Source organism: Labeo rohita, unplaced genomic scaffold, assembly GCF_022985175.1.
Source record: "Labeo rohita strain BAU-BD-2019 unplaced genomic scaffold, IGBB_LRoh.1.0 scaffold_104, whole genome shotgun sequence".
NCBI lineage: Eukaryota > Metazoa > Chordata > Actinopteri > Cypriniformes > Cyprinidae > Labeo > Labeo rohita.
The window spans coordinates 217,501-238,149 of record NW_026127164.1 but is presented as its reverse complement, the minus strand read 5'-3'; the positions used below and the strand labels follow the sequence as shown (position 1 = coordinate 238,149).

The 20,649-nt window shown below is 35.0% G+C and overlaps 1 protein-coding gene across 2 annotated transcripts in view; it reads right to left on the bottom strand.

The window, feature by feature from the left end:
• cntn1a (contactin 1a) overlaps positions 1–20,649 on the bottom strand; it is a 56,693-nt gene that overhangs the window by 14,735 nt on the left and 21,309 nt on the right. The window contains exons 1-7 of one of the 2 annotated variants that reach the window (XM_051100570.1): positions 20,116–20,339; positions 11,505–11,635; positions 10,110–10,148; positions 6,167–6,293; positions 3,253–3,428; positions 2,186–2,281; positions 1,888–2,094 (exon numbers count right to left, since the gene is read on the bottom strand). In XM_051100570.1, coding sequence (XP_050956527.1) covers positions 1,888–2,094; positions 2,186–2,281; positions 3,253–3,428; positions 6,167–6,293; positions 10,110–10,148; positions 11,505–11,562 — 703 coding nt within the window. In that variant the 5' untranslated portion in view covers positions 11,563–11,635; positions 20,116–20,339. Of the gene's footprint in view, positions 1–1,887; positions 2,095–2,185; positions 2,282–3,252; positions 3,429–6,166; positions 6,294–10,109; positions 10,149–11,504; positions 11,636–20,115; positions 20,340–20,649 lie in introns of those variants that run through there. The other variant, XM_051100571.1, reaches the window with a different exon arrangement.

Genomic DNA, 20,649 nt, shown 5'->3' with positions numbered 1-20,649 from the left:
TCAGGAGGATTCATGTTTGGACTGACATATATATATATACTTTAACTAACATATATCATTATACTTCAGCAGTTGATCACAGTACATTAAGAACTGTAACACTGTTTTCTATTACAAGCTCTTTAAAATGTGTAAATATGAAACCAGGCAACTTCTAGTTAAACGTGCTAATTGCATGCATTTACAGAAAATAAATCTGAACATTGGATAAATTCAGGTTCAAAATTCTTGCTTGATTTTGTTGACAAGTTAATAGTTTTTCAAGGGGGAATAATGGGAGTTACGTAGTAACATCTCTTTTCAAGTAACTTGTAAAGTAATACATTTACTTTGGAATTTCTAAGAAAATTTCTGAGTTACTTTTTCAAATAAGTAACGCCAGCTCATTTTTTTTCCCATTTGTATTGATTGACAAGTCTCCTGTGGGGAATTTGGGAGTAAACATGACGTTACTGTATTCTAGGCTAAATGTGAACATGCATTAATTCATCTCACTCACAAAAAAACAGATTCAGTGTTCATCAAAATGAATACAAACAGTAAAATGCAAACTCAGAATATGATGCAAACCTGCAATAATTAAATATGTTAAATAAAACAAATATCCTTTATGTATTTAATCCTATTTTATTAACCAGTGTCTTTGCTGCTGACCTTCACTGATGAAATTCAACTATACTAATACTATATAATATTAAAAACAAAGAAGCAAGCCCTGCCCAGATTTAAAAAGTAACGTAACGCATTACTTTCCATAAAAAGCAACTAAGTAACATAATTAATTACTTTTTCAAGGAGTAATGCAAAATTGTAATGCATTATTTTTAAAAGTAACTTTCCCCAACACTGGTCAACAGACATAAAAAAAAAATAAATTTTCAACATGTTTTTAGGAATAAAATGTTGTATAAATCAGTGTGAATGAAATACGAACAAACCCCTCAGTCAGAACCTTTAGAAAATAGAGAGAAATAAAACTCTAAGTTTTGGAGTATGTAAGTGCTGCTGAAACGGAGAAACAAACTCATGACCTTTAAATATTCCATCATTTTTGGCATTTCCACCATGTTTTAAGAAATAAAATGTTGTATAAATCAGTGTGAATGATATATGAACAAACCCTTCAGTAAAAACTTTTAGAATATAGAGAGGAATAAAACTCTAAGTTTTGGTGTTTGTAAGTGCTGCTGAGGAGGAGAAAAACCTTTAAAGATGTGGCATTTATTAAGACCACACAACAGAAACGACGTTTAGTCATGATGAGATACTATTATTCCTGAACTAACACGTATCAAAGCTTGTTCTTGTGTGTGTGGAGCAGATCTGAGTTTCTTCAGGAGGTTATCTGAACCTGAACAGACCTAAAAAAAGAATCAGTTCACTCAGAAATACTTCAGAAACCACAGAGTTTGTTTTGTCTTTCAGATCTTTCTTACTTTGTCAGTTTCACACTCAGTAATACTATCAAGTGGTTTCTACCACAAAAGATGTGACAACACTCTTATCATCATGGAAGAACCTCTGCCTGAGCATCACTCAGAAACTGAAAAACAGTATTAGTAAAAATAATAAAAACTAGAGCATTTACACTAGTGTTAAAAGCAAATGTGTTTAAAACACCTACACGTATAACCTTGATTTAAACTGCAAAAAATGATTTTCTCCCTCATTATTTTTGTTGTACACAGTACACATCTAAATATTTTTAAATCAAGGTACATTTCCTTGAGACGCAAAATCACAAAATCTTGTTTTCAGAAAAATTAAGTGAGTTTATACTTAAAGCAAGAAAATAGTGGGGTCAGAAAACGAAACCTAATTTGTAGGGGAAAATACTTAGTAAGAACATCATTTTTTTCAGTGCAGGATGATGATAAACAGACTCACGCTCAGCGATGGGCACCAGCGGGATGAACTTGCTGAAGACGCTCTTGGCGATGGACGGACTCGAGACAAAACAGGAGTAGTTCCCACTATCTGACGCTCGTACGGTGGAAATGTAGAGGTTCCCGGTGGTCTGGGACACGAAGCGCCGCTTGTCCAGAGGAATGAATTCCGGAAACTCATTTAGCATCCAGCGGAAGGACAGATCCTCTGCAGAGAGCACAGACAGGAAATGATGCAAATGTGTCAGTCAAACACATAAACAACTGTCAAACTGTCAAGAGTCAGGCGCCTTGGTAACCTGGAAAGTGTGGAGGCGGAGCACACAGAAGCACCGCCCCCTGCCCCTCCTTCACGTAGACTGCCTCCCGCTCGTCCGTGGAAAACATGTCCAAGTCTGAAACACAAGATGGAGATTTTATTTCAGTTTTAGTTATGTGTCAATAACACAGATTCATGGCAAACTCAAGAGAATTACATTTTAAAATAACAATAATAATACTGCATGAATTGTGTATAATAATTTAACAATATTATCTTTACAAACCAACGCACTGCAAACACTGACAACAGACCCTGGACCACAAAACCAGTCATAAGGGTTCATTTTTAGTCAAAACTGAGATTTATACATCATCTTAAAGCTGGATTAATAAGCTTTCCATTAATGTATGCCTTGATAGGACAATATTTGGCTGAGATACAACTATTTCAAAATCTGGAATTTGAGGATGCAAAAAAATCTAAATATTGAGCAAAATCGCCTTTAAAGTTGTACAAATGAAGTTCTTAGCAATGCATATTATTAATGAAAAATTAAGTTTTGATATATTTACGGTAGGAAATTTACAAAATATCTTCATGGAACATGATCTTTACTTAATATCCTAATGATTTTTGGCATAAAAGAAAAATTGATCATTTTGACCCAAACAATGTATTTTTGGCTATTGATGCAAATACTTAAGACTGGTTTTATGGTCCAGGGTCACATATATATATATATATAAAGAACCTAATATTTTTCCAGCAGAAACGTTTTGAAAAATGTCCCTTGATGCAATTTCTGTATAAAAATGTTACCTAATGAGAATTAAAACAGGACAACACCACAAATAGAATTTAATTAACTCGAACATCAATTTCACACACAATAGCAGTAAAACTGCACAGAGGACACTTTAGAGTCATAATTCAGCGGAAACCGCACAAACGTTTCAGTCGTCTGACAGCAGAAATTAATATCCGTCAAGCTCAGAACAATAACGGCTTTGTGTAAGTGTGTGTGTGTAAATGTGTGTGTGTGTGTGTGAATCAACAGGCTGTTCAGGGCAGCTTTAATAGAGCTCTTCTGTAAGAGCGACTCACATCCGAACTGAACAGAGGCTTTCTGACTGACGAGCGTCCCGAACTCATTGCTGGCCAGACACGAGTAGTTCCCAGCATGCTTGCTCTTGTCGGGGAAGCTGATGACGAGGTTTCCTCCTATCAGACTGTAGTGATCGTCACTACCAATAACGATTTCTGTGTTGTTGAGCCTCCACCTGAGAACACACACACACACACACCATCAGAAATGAGGCAAAATATTGTATATTTATATATATGGAAACATTTAATAGCAGTAATAATTTGATAATTTGATAGTGTAATTTTACATTTTGATTTTATTTATATGAAATATGAACTGCAGCACTGTCACAGAACTGTTTTCAGTTATGGAGCACGCTGACATATGGCGCCGTTACGCTGCGAGCGTCCGAGTTTGAATCTTGGACCTTTCCCGATCCCACTCCCTCCTCTCTCTCCCACTTTGCTTCCTGTCTTACCTACACTGTCCTATCTAAATAAAGCCATAAAAACGGCAAAAATAACTCTTTAAAAAAAAGCTGATAAAATAAGGACGATTATTTGACTGTTATTACTAAACTTGGACTTGACTTGACTTATTGACCTTAACCTTATAAAAAAATCTTTCAAATTCTTTGTTTTGTTTTTTGGCATATTTGAAACTTTTTTAAACCCTGATAACCATAATGCTACTTTTAATGGTATCTTTAACAATTAGTATAATGATAACTTCTTTTGAAACCAGAAGCTTCCATGATCCATGGAAATGTGTAAATCCGTGGAAATTTCATGATCTGCAAAATGTTAATTATGTTACCAAAATAAGAAGGTTAATTTTGTACTGACCTAAATAAGAAAATAACAGTTGAATTTATAAAAATTACGCCTTTTAAAAGCTTACATATGCTTGATTCTTAATACTGTGTTGTTCCTGAATGATCCACAGCTGTGTTTGTGTTTAGTGATAGTTGTTCATGAGTCCCTTGTTTGTCCTGAACAGTTAAACTGCTGCTGTTCTTCAGAAAAATCCTTCAGCTCCCACAAATGGTTTGGTTTTTCAGCATTTTTGTGTATTTGAACCCTTTCCAAAAATGACTGAATGATTTTGAGATTCATCTTTTCACACTGAGGACAACTGAGAGACTCATATGCAACTATTACAGAAGATTCAAACACTCACTGATGCTCCAGAAGGAAAAACCATGCATTAAGAGCCAGGGGTGAAAACTTTTAAATGGAATGAGGATGTGTACATTTTTCTTATTTTGCCTAAATATAGGCAAAATATATCTACAGAAGATACTTCCATGTTTCCCAGAAGACAAAATAAGTTAAATTTACCCTGATCTTCAAATTCAAAAAGTTTTCACTGCTGACTCTTAAAGGAGAAGTCCACTTCCAGAACAACAATTTACAAATAATTTACTCACCCCCTTGTCATCCAAGATGTTCACGTCTTTCTGTTTTCAGTTGTAAAGAAAATATGTTTTTTGAGGAAAACATTTCAGCATTTTTCCTCATATAATAGACTTCAATTGTGCCCCCGAGTTTGAACTTCCAAAATGCAGTTTAAAAGACTCTAAATGATCCCAGCCCAGGAAGAAGGTCTTATCTAGTGAAACGATTAAAAATAAAAATCCGTATACTTTTTGAGCACAAAAGCTTGTCACAACACTATGTACTATTGAATCGCGTCGAAAGGTCCTGCCGAACTACAGTCCCAGTGTTTACAAAGCGAACGCACAAAGACTAAGAAAATGCAAGTAAGTCAAACGCTGTTTACAAACAAAAAGCTACAACGATGTCGGACGATTCTGAAGTTGTTGGAGAAAATAAGACAGAGTTTTTCCATCATACTCTACCTTTTTGAGCCGGAGTACACAGACGATGAACTTAGACGTGATTCGTAGTAGTAATGGGAAGATCACGGGGATCATTTTACAGACTCGGATCTTTGAGTCTCATTCAACAAAATAAACAAATTTCTTTAAGTCATTTTGTTCATTTTAGCAAAATATAATTAAAATGTTTCATGTTACTTCCCTAACACATCTACTGCTTACACAAACGCTGATCACACTACAAACAAGACAAAACTGTAATGCTGTAAGAAACAGAAAAGATTCATTCATTGTTTACCTGGGTCTATCATTAGCTCACCTCATTTCTTATCTGACAAGTTTTCCGGTTTGAGTCGTTCGTTCATCATGTGACAGCCCCATAACATAACATAACCCAAAGACTCAAAACAGGTGAACTACATCCAGTACAGAATCTAATAGGATGTTACGCATGCGCAACTGAACGAATCACTCCCCGAGACGACTCGTTCTTCTGAGTCACATTAGATTCATTCAAAATGAATGAATCATTCAAGAACACGCATCCCAGAGCCTGTGCTATGCGAGCTTTTGTGCTTAAAAAGTATACAAAAAAATGAGCGATCGTTTGGCTAGATAAGACCCTTCTTCCTCGGCTGGGATCATTTAGAGCCTTTGAAGCTGCATTTAAACTACATTTTGGAAGTTCAAAATCGGGGCATCAATGAAGTCCATTATATGAAGAAAAATCCAGAATTTTTTTCTTCAAAACCATAATTTCTTCACGACTGAAGACAGAAAAACATGAACATCTTGGATGACAAGGGGGTGAGTACATTATCTGTAAATTGTTGTTCTGGAAGTGAACCTCTTTAATGCATGGTTTTTCCTTCTGGAGCATCAGCGAGTGTTCAGTGAATCTGCTCACACTTGATTTTGAAGGATATTCTGCTGACTATAATGTGACGTATGTCAGCTTATTCAACTAACCCTAATCTTTCAGTCTAGTAATACTCTAATGAGAGTTAGTTGACATGTAGTTGTAAAGTTACTTATATACAGTAGAGTCTGAATAAAGCACAAGTGTGTTTTAATATCCGTGTGTGTGTGACCTGTATGTGGCCGGAGGGTTCGCTCGCGTCCTGCAGCTCATAATGATCTTGTCTTCCGGAGACTCTTCGGGGTAAATGGTGTCGACGGGCTGCTCCTCGAACACGGGCCCGAAACCTGACGACTCATCTGAGACAGAAAGACAGAGAAAAACACACGGACAGATTCATAACTCATTCAACACAGCACCCAGCAGTGTTTATCTTCAACAAAAGATGAGAAAACTGAGCATATCTTTTATGAACTGCCATTCAAAACTACGATTTTCAATGTTTTTGAAAGAAAACAATACTAATACAAATGACAAAATGCCACAAAATCATGAAGAGTGAAGAGTGGATTGCTAACATTAGTTCATATTACAATCCATACATTGATAACATCAGAAGTTTCATTTCTGAGTCCGTCTGAAATATTATGAAGATGAATTATGCATAATAAGAGCAGCATTAGGACAGTAAAGGCAGTGCATTCTGGCGCTCATTTCCAGCTCCATTAGTGCATGCTGAGATATCGGTCATCGGAGACGGACGCGCCGCGATTAATGCCGATGAATAACTCATGAACACCAGCGCTTCTTCACTGACCATCACAGCAAACCTCCTGAAGATCTCAGCACTTTCTCCTACACAAACAGACAGGAGACGCTCCTTCTGAGAAAGAGACCTCAGATCTCCAGATCACAAAGTCTGGATGATGACTAGACATTCATTTGGGTCTGTTTTCAGTTGTAGGAGAAACATCTGAGACATCAGGAGAAACCTCTGCCGAATCCTGGAGACATACTGCAGAATTCAGTTCAAATGGGAACAAGAGTCACATCAAATCAGAGCCTAAACACAACATCACTGTCAAATACACTCACACAATGACAAACAAACTGCTGAAATAAAAAACACTTTGATGAGGACAAACCGGAAGAGTTTCACTGAAATTCATCCAAAATACTGTGGAAATCTCTTTCTACCACAGAAGATAATTGTGAATTTTTATTTCACAATTTTCTACTAATTCTGAGTTTAAATCAACTGTGTTTTTTTCTTTCCAACACAGATTAAAAAAATAAAAAAAGACAATTGCAACTTTTTAATCACGCAATTCTCCTTTTCTTTTCTTTTCTTTTCTTTTTTTTTTTTTTTGTTTATATCTCACAATTCTGAGATTTTGAAAATCTTGAATTTTGTCTCAGTAAATGTCATAAACAAACAAATAAATAAGTAGAAATTGTGAGGAAAACTAAAAAAAAAAAAAATGCAAGAAAAAGGTAGAATTAAGTTGCTTTTTTAGAAAAAAAAAACTGCTTGAATACAATCATTTTAGTCAGTAAAAAATATAAATGTGACTGGTACCACATTTTCTGGATAAATATCTCATTGTTGAGTGGAAAAAATTTTCAAAAAAAGTTGCAAGAAAAGTTGCATCAGTACATATGTCACATTTTATTATTACATTCAGAAATAATGTAAAATGCTAATAAATAAACTGAAACATTAGCATTATTAGCACATCTATAAAAATGTATTCTAGTTACCGTCACTCCACAAAAAAAATAAAATAAAATTTGACCATTTTCAGAGCAAAATAGGAATGAAAAATGCAAGTATTAAGCACACATGAATTGTGGCCTTCATTATAAATGCTATTTATTATGAACTCCAAGCCTAAATGAGTTTATTGAAAGTGAAACCATCTCCCGTACCTCATTCAGCATGAATGCTGATGTTCTTGACATGAATTGACTAATACATAATTTGCTGTGAAATATCAATCGCAGCACATTTCAGATGATAAAGTGACTTGTATTCCTGACAGCACAGTAAATGAGGAAACTGACGAGTGGAAATGAATCAAACTCATCTGACGCTGCTTTCAGAAATTTGCCGTCTGCGTCTGATCAGATATTAATTATTCATGAGCGCTTCACTCATAATTTGATGTCATTAACTCGTCCACGGCTTCGTTACCATTTCCTGATGATCACACAGAACATCCCAAAACCACAGTGACGCGAGTTAACGAGGACCATCTTAATGAAACAAGAAATTGCATTTATATATCTATTGAACTGAAGCATACTTTTATGAAGATTTATAGTTTTTCCACTATTTTTTTTAACACCTTCCATAATTTTTTATTAAAATCAGCAGAGGTTAAAGGGATTAAATCTAATTATATTATGATGTATGAACACTTGACACGTTAAATAAAATATGAGGGGGTTTGCATTACCAGACTCAGATTAAAGGAGAGAAGTCCAAATAATACTGAAATTAAAATTCATTTCTTTCATGTGAATCTCCTTTCATATATTACTGTTAATGAACTAATTAAACCACAAAACTAAACCCATAAAAAGCACTACCTAAAATCAAATAAATATTAACTGAAATATAAAATATTAATAAAAAATTAAACTAGTTTTATTTCAGCTAGTTTTGAAAAGCAACATTTCTCATTTTCATTTAGTTTAACTTGACGTACTAAAATAAGCAAAAAACAAACTAAAAACTGTATAAAAAAATATACAGACATATTTAAGTCTAAAATAAAACAAATAAAATAACTAATAATTACACCAATAACAAAAAAATACAACAAAATTTCTAAAACTTTAAAATTATTATGTACACAGAATATATATATATATATACACACACACACACACACACACATACGTTACATGTTATTATTACACTGCATGTTACATTTATTTTTAGTTAGTTTTAGAAATTTGTTGTATTTTTTTGTTATTATACACACACACACACACACACACACACACACATATATATATATAGTAAAATAACACAGACTCAAGGAGATTCTGTTGAATGAAGTAGTCAATCCTGACTGAATATCATCATAATCCATCAGAAACGCAGTGTTTATGCTGATGTTTCATATTAATGCAGCGTTTAAATGACCCTGTGACCTACACTTGACCCTTTGACCCAGTTTCCACGGCGATCAGCAGCTCTTCAGCGTCCAGTCAAACACAGTCTCTCGAGTGAATATTTCATGTGTGTGTGAGCAGAGAATCACACAAGAGACGGACCTGACCTGCCAACATCAGCAGACGAGCTGTTCATTTGTAACATAAAACACTGACATCAACAATGAATCCATCGTAATTTCGACACGTGGAAACAAAATGCAACTTTGACATGAATGAAATACTAAATATTACTGCTTAAATCAACATTTGTAGTATTTCTCTTATGTTTAACTGTGTTTCTGATAGTGAACTCGTCTGACTGAGGCATTGTGGGTGGATCACAGGCGTTTGATTGACGCGCCGCAGCTCCGTAAGGTTTGTAAACCGCACGCGGTCGCGCGCAGATCAAAGCCTCTCCAGGAATCGGCAAACGGGCTCCCGAGGCTTTGATGGAGAACGGGTGGGCGCCGTCAGAGACGGTTAATCTACTGATCTCCCACAATGCCCCGCTCCTCGACACCGCGTCTCTATCAGAGCCCTGAATCACTGTAACGTCTGTGATGTTCCTGAACACAGCAGATTCTCACACAACACAAATACAGCACTCGCAATCAATCATCTGCACATCAATCATTTTCAGTTATGTATAAAGGGCTCAAGTAGCTTTTTCATATTACATAAAACCCAGACAAATATACATGGACAGTGCACATTTTTATATACAAAACAAAAACAAAACAAAAGATTTAATTGTTAAGTTTTATAATTTCAAGTAACTAGACTATGCTTTTGACCTAATATAATTTATTTAAACCATTAAAACAAAATCCAGAATTATATCAATGGAAAACCCCATATTTGAGAAAAATAAAACTGATTTCACAAGGCCCTAAAAACTTAAAATTGTACGATTTTAATTAATTAAACATGCCTTTGAATTATTACAATTTAACTTAAACCTTTAAAATGGAATCCGGAAAAATTAAAATGGAACGTGTTTCTGTACTCACCTCCAAAGGCTGCTGGGAAATCAGCACACACTGACCAAACTGAAAGACAGAAGGAAAATAAAACATGTTTGATAAGTTTCCAAGTCTTGATTCACTGAGTGAGTTTGAGCATCTTTCTGATTGAAGAATGACATGCAGAGATCTTTAAGAGTGACTGAAGTGTTCAGATTCGAGATATTATGCTGGATTATTACAAAAATACTCATATTACGGTCAGTACTGAGATCGTGATTATTTAAAAAGATTATGCAATGACTTTAGAAACATGCATTTACTCAATGTTTACATTTAAAAAAAAAAAAAACTTTAACAATGCTATTAATTTTGTATCAAAAATACTTTTTGAACTTTAGAAGTTCAAAACATTTTTACAGTGGATTTAATTGATTTTTGAAATGTAAGTCAAATGAAAAACATTTCATAAAGTAAAAAAAAAAAAAAAAAATTGCAGATCAATGAAAATGATTTAACATGATTATGCAATGACTGTGGAATCATGTCTATATTGAACTTAAAAAAAAATGAAATTTGTTTATTTCAACTGAAACAGCAGGAAATCAAATGAAAAACAAGTAAAATAAATGTAAAATAAACAAAATAATCAGAATCACTGTAAATCTGAATATTTAACACAATTATGCAGTGACTTTGGAAATGCATTTATGCATTTATTGAACTTTCAACAGTGGATTTCATTGAACTTGACACTTACTATGCAACGCTTATTACTATGTAATAGTTATGATGTAAAATTATATAAAATCCAGACAAACTAAAATGGACAATGCAGAAATTCTGGAAGAATATAACATTTCTGTCCCTTTTATTGTAAATAAATAATTAAATTGTTAATATTTAATGAATTCAAGTAATTAGATGTGCTTTCTGATGATTATAATTTAAACTATTAAAATGAAATCCAGAAATATATAAATGGAAAACTCCAACATTTTGAAAATAAAACAGTGGATTTGATTGGTTTTTAAATATAATTCAACTGAAAAACAATTTATAAAAAAGCAAAATAAACATTTTTAAAATATATATTTAAAAATATTTTTGAAAACGCATCTAAAAAAATTTCAACTGAAGTAGTAGGAAAGCAAATAAAAAAGTAAAATAAACAAAATAAACAATCATTATAAATCTGAATTCTGAACACAATTATGCACTGACTTTGAAAATGCATTTATTGAACTTTTAACAGTGGATTTCATTGAACTTTGAATATAATTCAGTTGAAAAACAACTAAAAATAGATCAAATAAAGACTGACTGTAAATCAGAAGGACATTATCTTGTGTTTGTAATCACAGTAATTGAAGCTGAAGTTTGCTCAGATAATGTCCGGCTGTGATAGCGGCTGATGGACTGATGCGGGTCTCTGATACTCACGGCGGCAGGCGAGCGCGAGCGAGACGCTCAGCAGGACGCGGCAGGACGTGTGTCTCATGGCTGTGGGCTGGACGGCCGCGGCGATCGTGAACTACAGGAGATCTTCAGACATCAGGAGCTGCTGCGCTTCCCTGACAAACACAAACAAACACACGCTGATACGACATACACGTCCTTCAACAAAACCACAGACACGAACATCAACTCAACATCCAGATCAGACTCATGTACATCAGTAAACGACACACGCAGTAAGTTCATCAAAAGTGTCAATAAAAACGTTTATAATGTTGCCAAAGATTTCCATTTCAAATAAATGCTGTTCTTTTGAACTTTCTATTCATCTGTGAATCCAGAAAAAGTAAGTATATGATGGTTTCCACAAAAAAATTGTGCAGCACAACTGTTTTTAACATCGCTAATAATCAGAAATGTTTCTTGAGCAGCAAATCAGCACATTAGAATGATTTCTGAAGGATCATGTGACACTGAAGACTGGAGTAATGATGCTGAAAATTCAGCTGCGCATCACAGAAATAAATAACAGTTTAACACATATTCACATAGAAAACAGCTGTTTGAAAACATATAAATATTTGACATTTTTCTGTATTTTTGATCAAATAAATGCAGCCTTGGTGAACAGAAGAGACTTCCTTCTTTCAGAAACATTAAACTCATCCAAGCTTTTGTGCTGTCAGGATCAACATCAACCAGTTACCAGTGACATGGGTAAAAACTGTTGCCTTAACTAGCAGCGACATGACAAGTGTGACAGTGGAGTCGAGCGAGACGACACACAGCAGCTGGATTATGACACACACACACACACACACACACACACAGGCGGGATGTGATCGGTCTCCTAGCAACACTTTTCATGTGAGACGGCCGAATCTTCACGAGCTCAAACTGAGATCTTAACCACTTAATCACACACACACACACACACACACACACACACACACAGATCTGTGTTTCACGGCCCATTTCAGCTGCAGACGACAGACACACAGTCACATGACCATGATAATCAGCTATTTAATATTCAAATCTCCTCACACTGACACACACATGAGCTGAATGAATGGAAACGATGAAGGAGCTGAGAGTCTCGAGTGTCCTCAAGATCTCAAATGAACACAGAGACTCCTGTGGATCTCCATCATGTCTCACTCTGCGCTGTGATGAACACACATCCACAGCAAACCAATCAGAGTCAGAATCGATGTACTGAAACATGAAGCTGTGGTATTTACGCGGCTCCTCAGAGAAAACCGCGGTACACTGCGTTTAGTTGATGTTATAGTGATATATCAGTAAATGACGCCACGCGGCGCCGCTGCACAAACACTCTACACAAACACTCACAAACGCTCTCTTCGTCTGGATTCATCACATCTTTCCACATTACAGGTGATTATTTCTGCTTCCTGCTGGAGTCACGTGATCACTCCATTAGAGGAGAATGAGGATCCGTGCACGGAAAACACACACACACACACACTGGACCACACTGACTTTCACTGGATGTTTTTTGCTTTTTACAGTGAAAAAAAAAAGAAGGGAGAATCAGTGATTAATCATTTTTGGCTGAACTTTCTCCTTTAAATGAACACACACTACTGCTCTACAGTTTGGGCTCAGTAAAATGTTTGAATGTTTTTAAAAGTCTCTTCTGCTTGATTAAAAATACAATAAAACGTATAAAAATGTGACATACCATCAAGTTGAGAAAGAAAACTTACGGAAATGCAATTTAAACTTATTATTTTTCTTTTTCTTTTTTTTAACTCTATCTCCTCCTAGAGCTTTAACTCTACAAACTCCAAACTCAGCCCAGATCTTCAGACTGATGTGACTCTAGTGTGCTGTATCGTTTCTAACTGACTTATGGTTTTCCTAAAAATAACGATTAAAACTGGGAAAAATCCCACAGACTGACATTATCTCACAAGTCAAGCCTAGCAACTAGAATCAAGCTAGTAACTTTGTAATCATGTTAGAAACATGCTAGCAGCAGGCCAATCAGGGGTCGTTTCCCAAAAGCCTCGTTAGCCAACTATGGTCGCAACTCAAGCTGCGTTGTTACCATAGTTCAAACGAACTTTCTCAATCAGCGTCACAAACTTACCTGGTTGGAACTACAGCTCTAAACCTGTGGTTAGAAGCATTAGTTCCCTGTTAGTAAAACACATGGGCTCAATAAATGATGCTCTTTTGCACAATAAGCAAGTTAACGTGCAGCACAATCTTCCATTCTATATAAATATAAATGAATTTTAATCGATGTATTGCTGCACGTCCTCTATAAGCTGTTTTTGAATAGTGCATGTGCACGCATGCCTAAGGAAACACCGGAAAATGTTAATCAGCGAGTTACGTCTGTGTACGGGAAACACACCCCAGGCCAGCAATATGCTAATCATGCTAGAAACATGCTAATGACTTGCTAATCATGCTATAAAACATGCTAACAACATGCTAATGATGCTAACAACATCCTAGCAACATGATAAGCATGCTAGTAAAATGTTAATCATGTTAGAAACATGCTAACAACTTGCTAACTATGCTAACAACATCCTAATAACTTGCTAATCATGCTAGAAACACACTAGCAACATGATAGTCATGTTAGAAACATGCTAGCAACATGCTAGTAGTCTTATACCATAATTAACATGCTGTTAGCATCATTAGCATGTTGCTAGCATGTTTCTAACATGAATATCATTTTGCTAAGATGTTGTTAGATCACTAGCATGTTGCTACCATGTTTCTAGCATGATTAGCAAGTTATTAGCATGTTGTTATCATGTTATCATGTTATCATGCAAGTCCTAATAACTTGCTAATCATGCTAGAAACACACTAGCAACATGATAGTCATGTTAGAAACATGCTAGCAACATGCTAGTAATGTGTCAATCATGCTAGAAACATGCTAGCAACATCTTAATCATGTTAGAAACATACTAGCAGTGTGCTAATAATGCTAACAAAATGCTAGCAGCAGGCTAATCATGTTAAAAACATGCTAGTAACATGCTAATGATGCAAACAACATGTTAACCATGCTAGTGACATGCTAATGACTTGCTAATCATGCTAGAAACCTGGTAGCAACATGCTAGTGATCGAACATCTTAGCAACATGATATTCATGTTAGAAACATGCTAGCAACATGCTAATGATGCTAACAGCATGTTAATTATGCTAAAAACATGCTAGCAATGTGTTAATAATGCTAACAACATGTTAGCAACAGGCTAATCATGTTAGAAACATGATAACAACATGCTAATAACTTGCTAATCATAATAGAAACATGCTAGCAACATGCTAATGATGCTAACAACAGGCTAATCATGTTAGAAACATGATAGCGGCATGCTAGTATTGTGTTAATCATGTTAGAAACATACTAGCAGTGTGCTAATAATGCTAACAAAATGCTAGCAGCAGGCTAATCATGTTAGAAACATGCTAGTAACATGTTAGTAACTAGCAAATCATAATAGAAACATGCTAGAAACATGCTAATGATGTTAACAACATGTTAATCATGCTAACAACGTGCTAGTAACATGCTAACATCTATCTATCTATCTGTGTTTTGCCTTTAAAACATTCAAACTTTAACCTTTTAAAACTACTTCAAACTATTTCAGACTAAAAACCGTCAAACTTTTGAACTTTTTCAAACTTTCTGATCAGGCTTTCTCAAGCCAACTTAAAGTTTGTCTTGATGAACTTTTTTATCTAGTTTGAATTTAAAGCAGCTGTTTTCTGTATCTGTTAAACTGTGGAAACTGTCGTATATTTAATTGTTCAGGATTCACAGATGAACAGAAGGATCTAAAGAACAGCATTCATTTGAAATGGAAATCTTTGGTGACATTATAAATGTGATCAATTGAATGTGACCTTGATGAGCGAAAAACGCAAAATTGTAAGTGTCAGTGTAAACATCATTAATCATGTAGTTGATGTTTGTAGCGAGTGTTTTCTTCACGCGGCAGATGGAGTCTGACCTTCAGTGTAGTTGGCGTGTTGACTCAGCGTGTTAAAGTGCTTTGTGTTCAAACTCAGCTGAACAACTAACCAATTTCAGCCGGAATAATAACAGCATTGAGCGGCAGAGACGCGGTCCTCCAGGAACCAGCGCATCAATGAGAAACGCTGAGCTGAGGATATGAGTGAATATATGACGTCACACACACACACACACACACACTACAAGAGTCCAGACAATGACATCTGCATCCAGAAGATCCCGTCACCGGCGCACAACAGACGCATTCATGATCCTCTCAGACAGACGTGATTCTGACGGACACGAACAGACGCTACTGTGCACGCGGGGTCACGGGGTCACGAGCGGACGTTACCGTGCACGTGCACCGCTGATTCAGACGATCACACCTGCGCCGCAGAGTCTCTACATTACAGCGCATGATAAATCTCAGATTTAATATCCATGATGCTGCTGCTCTGAACATGTGCTGTGATGTAATTGGCCGTCTGAGGGTCACATGACCTCTTAAAGGACAAACGCCGCGCGCTCACAAACAAACAGATTCCACCTTGTGAAAAAGAGCACGCTTTAACAAAAACAGTGCTTAACATGCTTTTAATTAACATACTTACGAAAAAGGATTACTTAGTAATGTCACTTAAGTGTGGATCAAATTCAGGGTTTTTCAGATACTTAACTGCATGTTATTTACAATAATGAAAGTGAATTAGTTTACATTAGTTTTAAATGCAATTAGTTGAACTTTAGAGTCAAAAACACTCATTTCATTTGAAATGATCTACTCAAGTAGCACATCTTTATTTGTAATTTCATAACTACTACTGTTGTCTTTGAAACATAGTTAAAGTGCTTCTGAATGTACTGACACGCATTTATGGTAAACTAAAATACAGTTTAATATAATTTCTGTTGAAACTCATCTTTCTGTATTTACTGTAAACTATATGATAAATGAATAATGGAAACATGTTTTTCCATAACTTTAACTCATCAAATCTATAAGGATAGTTCACAAATAGGCAGTTAAAAATGTTTGTCTTTTTTTTGTAAAAGACCATTTTTGAAGAGCAAATGCATATATTTTATGCAGTGTTAAGTCTGATTTTTGAGAAAATATAAAGATAATATATTTTTTTCTTTCATTTAATTTTTTTTTTTCATTTTTGAACTGTACCATAAATCTGTCCTGTGGTGTGACATAGCACAAATTAACAACTCATCATAATCAAAAATCATAATAATATACAAATAGCATGAGAGAGATTTATCTTCATTGTGAGACACTCATTTTCATATAGTGTTATTTATTTAATATGAATTATATTATATTTAATATGATTATAAATAACAATTTTCCCCATGACATGTTGGGCAATTTCAAGACAAGTTTTGACAACAAGACAAACTTTGCAGTCATCTGTTCAAAACTAATGAAAAGTATACCATTATAAGATGAGGAATATTGCAACACTCAACTGTTTTTTTTAAATCTGGTGTTATTTCATGTGTGTCACACCATATGACATTATGTCACACTAAAAGACAGAAATGGTAGTTATTAAAGAATTTCTATTTAATTGTGAACAAAGGAGAAGTAAAGTTTATTTGGACACAAACAAAATTAACATGTTTTTTTTTCATCAACAAAATGCAGTCTCTTAGTCAATCAGTATGTTACTGAGACTCTTCCTGCCCCCAGCTAAATATGACTGATATTCAAACAACATTCATTAAGATATAATAATTATTTTTTAAGAAAATCATTTAATTCATGTAATAATTGCATTTAAGAACACTGAAAATGATCAAAAAAGAATAAAAAGGAGTCAAACTAACCTTATTTAATTACTTAAAATGTTTTTTAAAGAGACCTTGTCCTCTGGTGTGACATCTTTGTCCTGTTGTGTGACAGTAGAGGCGTCACACCATAGGACGTTTCAGCCTTCTGTGTAAAGTAATGACCTTGCTATTCCATTTGCAAGACACATTTCCATCATTTTCCATGATTATGCAGTTTTTAATTAAAAAATATAATTTAGGGGTGTCTCACCAAAGGACAACAAAACGTAACACGTTTGTACTGGCTCCAAAAAACTATAGTTCTAAGACAAAAATGTAGCATGTGCACGTCATGAGCTTGACAGGGGCTTCAGTAACATGATCATGAATGGGGTCCTTCAACTAATTAAAGTTTTTTCTTGAATTGGCTGATGTAAAATCAGGATGTGGTGTCACACCAGAGGACACGGTTTTCAGTCACAAAATCTATCAAGTTCCTACGCTTTAGAAATATATGGGTGAAAAATGATTGTCATTTACTAAAATAAACACTTGTGCAATTATGCCAGAGGTATTTATTAACAATTTTAGGATTTTCTTTTTAATTTATAAAAGTTGTAATTTATTGAACCACGATCAAACAGTCACTCCAATAGGACAATTTTGACATTTGGCTCAAAACTTAATAAAACTGAAAAACACTGCAACTTTTATAACAATGGGTCCATGACAAAGAAATGTTTAATGATTTACTGCATTTTAAATAATGACAAATGTTATACAAGATTCAAGTCAGATTAATATAATTTAAGCTGAAAATGACATGCACAGCCAATTTTAGTACATCAAAATATATAATATAAATATATATATATATATATACACATATATAAATCTACATGTATAAATATCATGCTATTGTATTCATATGGCACTCATGTTCAGTAAAGCACAGTATTACCGCGGTACGTTTGGCGTGACAGTCTCTCACACCCTCATCAGCCTCATCATTCACGTCTGGGCGTCCCATGAGGCCTCCGAATCGCTAACATCCTCTCTAAAAGCATGAGCACTGCCAACTGTCCCAAATCCTCATTGTCTCCTGGACAAATGGGACGGAGCGTATCTGAGATCGGGAGCGATCAGATTAACTGTGGGACGCGTCTGAAGGAGAAACCCCGCTGCGAGAGGAGAACCACTCACGCTAATGAAGCCCTCATCACCACACACTCTGAACCCCAGCAACACATGCATGATGGGTAAAACACATGGTTAGGCATTCATCTAGATCAAACAGCAGCTCGCAACCACAAGGTCATGGGTTTGATTCTCAGGGAAGGCATGAACTGATAACACGCAGCTTCAGGTTTTACTACATTACACACATGTGGTATATACACACTTTTAAATGTTTTTGAAAGGCTGCTCTTCTGACTGCTTTTATGTGATCAAAAATGCAGTAAAAACTGTTAAATATTTTTATGTTTTAGGACAGCTGTGTTCTGTGTGAATATCTGTTAAACTGTAATTTATTTCTGTGATGCGCAGCTGAATTTTCAGCATCATTGCTCCAGTCTTCAGTGTCACATGATCCTTCAGAAATCATTCTAATATGCTGATTTGCTGCTCAACAAACATTTATGATTATTAGCGATGTTAAAAACAGCTGTACTGCACAATATTTGTGTGGAAACCCTCATACATTTTATTTTTCGTTAATCATAGATTCAAAGAAGAGCATTTATTTGAAATAAAATTGTTTGTAAAATTATAATGTCTTTACCGTCACTTTTCATCAGTTTAATGCATCCCAAAAGTGTTTCTTTTTAATCTTTTGAAGTCTGCTTTATCATGGCTTACACAAAAATATTAGGGCTGACAAATGATTAATCACAATTAATCGCTTACAAAATAAAAGTTTGAGTTTGTCTAATATATGTGTGTGTACTGTGTGTAATTATTATGTATTTATAAATGAAATATTTACAAGTATATGCATTTATTATAATTTTTATAGAATTGACATTACATGTAAATAAAAATATTATGTACATAAATAACTTATTTCTTTTAAATATATAATTAATTGGTGTGTATTTATATATACATATAATAATGAATATAATACATATAATTATGCACAGTCCACACACATATATTAGGCAAACTAAAAGGTTTATTTAGTATGTGATTCATTGCAATTAATCATTTGACAGCCCTAAAAAAAAGAAAAAAAACAAAAACAAATCAGCATATTAGAATAATTTCCGAAGGATCACGTGACACTGAAGACGCTGAAAATTCAGCTTTGATCACAGCAATCAATTACATTTTAACACAGATTCATACAGAAAACAGATATTTTAAATTCTAATAATATTTCACTCTTTTTACTGCATTTTTGATCAGAAACATGCAGCTTTGTTGAGCGGAAGACACTTCTTTAAGAAACATTAAACATCTTCCTGACCTCAGTTGTAGTGTGTGTGACAAATATAGAAGGTTAATGGAGTCTAACTGGTTATTTCTGACTAAACCAGCAGCGTGTCCTAGTTCCTGAGCCGTTCGTCTGTGTGTCTCAGGCGTTTAGTAGCTGTATTGTGTTGAGTGTCTATCGGAGAGCAGCAGATTTGGGTCACAGACAGACAGAAGACTGGATGAACGCACATCATCCACCACGCTTTGAGGTAAATATCAGACACACACATCAAATAGTCCAAATACAACTAGATCAGACATTAAACCCAGTGTCAAGTGACCATGAATGACGCTTCTGTCCACAAACTCACCATATTCCGTGAGCATGACGACATTTTCATGCTTCGTGAATAAAAGCCACATTCAGAATGTGCAGGAGACAGAAAACAGACGGCAGACGATGAGACGACGCGTCCTGCGGGTGTTTGTCTTCAGATCAATACTCCTGCGTGTCTCACCATGATTCGCAAAAAGCAGCGTTACACAAGCGCACTGCATTACTGTCAAACCTCACATTAAATGAACTCAGTTTCAGAGCTCAACATCATGTTTCATTAGCAAATGGGGTCAAGGAGAGACTGCACATGCAAAACACACATACACACACACACACAACACACACAAACACACACACAGGGCAAAGGTCACGAGCAAACTCTGCCATCACCCTAAATCACAAAAACACCATTCTAAGTACACTAGATGTGAACCTATAGAGCCTTGTAAGATACTTCAGCCCTCAACATGATCAAAAATTAGAAAAAAAAATTAATGAAAATACATTTGTACAGATAAAAACAACAAAATTGTTATTTTAATTCTCTTTCTTTTATTTATTTATTTAT